Genomic DNA, 1,738 nt, shown 5'->3' with positions numbered 1-1,738 from the left:
TCCAGGCTCTCCCGTGCCACGACTGCCAGCGCCAGCGATGCAGAAGGTGCCCGAGGAGCTCTGGAGGACTCATGATCTGTTTGCATTTCAGTTCCTTTCCAGAAACCTTGGATGCGGGCGACAACTCCCCCTCTTCTTTCTCCACACAACAGTCTCCACACATTAAGACAGTCAGTGAGAGCGAGCTGAGCACGACAGCGACAGAGCTGCTCCAGGACTATATGATGACGGTAGGGTGTCCTTGCGGTGCAGGACAGGGCAGAAGGGTTTTCTTCCGTTTAGGGTGTTCGAGTGCTTTTGGGATTTGGGTTCATTGCCTCGGCATGTAGAACGTGAGCACGTCCTGGTGTCGGAACATCTCATCCGCCTCCTTTTTTGTACCAATTGTGCTTGGAGGCCTCGTGGGACCTGAACGCGGGCTCACGTCCTTCTGTTGCCAGAGCATCCCCACCCCCTTGTCCCCTCTCGCCACATAAAGGCATGGCACGCCATCCACGGCACGCCAGGTCCGTCACTTCATGAGTCACGGTCCCTGCGTATGCTCACAGCTTGTCCCTGTTTGAAAGCTGCCAGCTCCGTCGTGGGTTGTACCAGCCTCTCCTGCTTTTCCATTGGGATGAGCTGGTTCATTGCTGCAGCTCTTATTAAATAGCAGTAAATCCGGTACATGCCTGGTTCCCAGGCTTCCCATCATCTCTTCCTCCTAAAAAAAAAAAAAAATCAGTGAGGTTTGTGGCGTGCTTCTCTTCCGCAGCTCCGAACGAAACTCTCTTCCCAAGAGATCCAGCAGTTCGCAATGCTCCTGCACGAGTATCGCAACGGGGCTTCAATCCATGAATTCTGCATCAACTTGAAGCAGCTCTATGGGGACAGCAGAAAGTTCCTGCTCTTAGGTGAGTGTCAGCAGCCAGAGATTCCCCACGGATGACCGACTGGGGGGTGCGAGCAGGCGTCTGTCTGCTCCTGAGCCCTCGTGATTTGCCTGGTACCAATGGTTGACGCCCATGGGCAGTCTGATGGGATTTCAGGGATTAAAGGGGTAGACCTGGATGGCACAAAGATTCCTTGGAGTGTCACCAAGCAAGGAGCAACATCTCAATCTGTCTCTCCTTTGGAGATCCCTCTTTCCTGAGGGTCCATCTAGCTCAAGCTCCCCCAGCTCGGAGCCTTGCGTCACCCCTCGAGATGTTCACCTCTGCCTCCTGACTGCAAAGGGAGCCTGGGTACCTCCTCCAGCCCCGACACCCGGCTTTTCTCTGCCCGCTGGTAGCAAGAGAGTAGTAGCTGGTAGCAAGAATGACACCAGGCCATTCTGGTGTTGGATGTGCCATTCATCCGGGCGGATCGAACCCTGCCGGGGACTTCACACTCCGGAAGGGAAGGTGTGCACCCTGGCAGGGGAACACGATCCTTTCTTTCCCCTTCATTAAAAGGAGACCGAGCGCCTCAGGGACTCTTCGAGTCCCTCCTGCTCAAATTCCCTCCCTGCTTTGATTTTTTTTTTTTGGCTTTAATAAACTGAAAGAGCGGCGGGCCGAAAGGGAGATGCCTGGTGTCGCTGAAAAGCAACGCCTTGAGTTTTCAGCCTCTTTTAAAAGCAAGAGCTGCTGGAAGCACTGGAGGTTGCTCACTGGAGTCGGCGTGCTCTCGGCAAGCGCTCTCTCTCCCCAGCCGTCTTCTCTTTCCTTTGTCCTGGGGCTCCAGCAGCGCAGCCGAGTGCCTCCGCCAGCACAAAGGC

At 55.1% G+C, this 1,738-nt stretch overlaps 1 protein-coding gene across 1 annotated transcript in view; it reads left to right on the top strand.

Annotated features, from left to right (window-relative positions):
* The window catches only part of CCM2 (cerebral cavernous malformation 2), a gene marked incomplete at its 3' end in the record, with an annotated part of 8,063 nt that extends 7,170 nt beyond the window's left edge, over positions 1 to 893 (top strand). The window contains exons 8-9 of the mRNA XM_009706647.1: positions 92 to 230; positions 755 to 893. Of these exons, the coding sequence (XP_009704949.1) occupies positions 92 to 230; positions 755 to 893 (278 nt within the window). The remainder of the gene's footprint in view (positions 1 to 91; positions 231 to 754) is intronic.
* Positions 894 to 1,738: the final 845 nt, after the last annotated feature.

Source organism: Cariama cristata, unplaced genomic scaffold, assembly GCF_000690535.1.
Source record: "Cariama cristata isolate BGI_N322 unplaced genomic scaffold, ASM69053v1 scaffold17680, whole genome shotgun sequence".
Lineage (NCBI taxonomy): Eukaryota > Metazoa > Chordata > Aves > Cariamiformes > Cariamidae > Cariama > Cariama cristata.
This window is presented reverse-complemented; position numbering and strand designations above follow the sequence as displayed.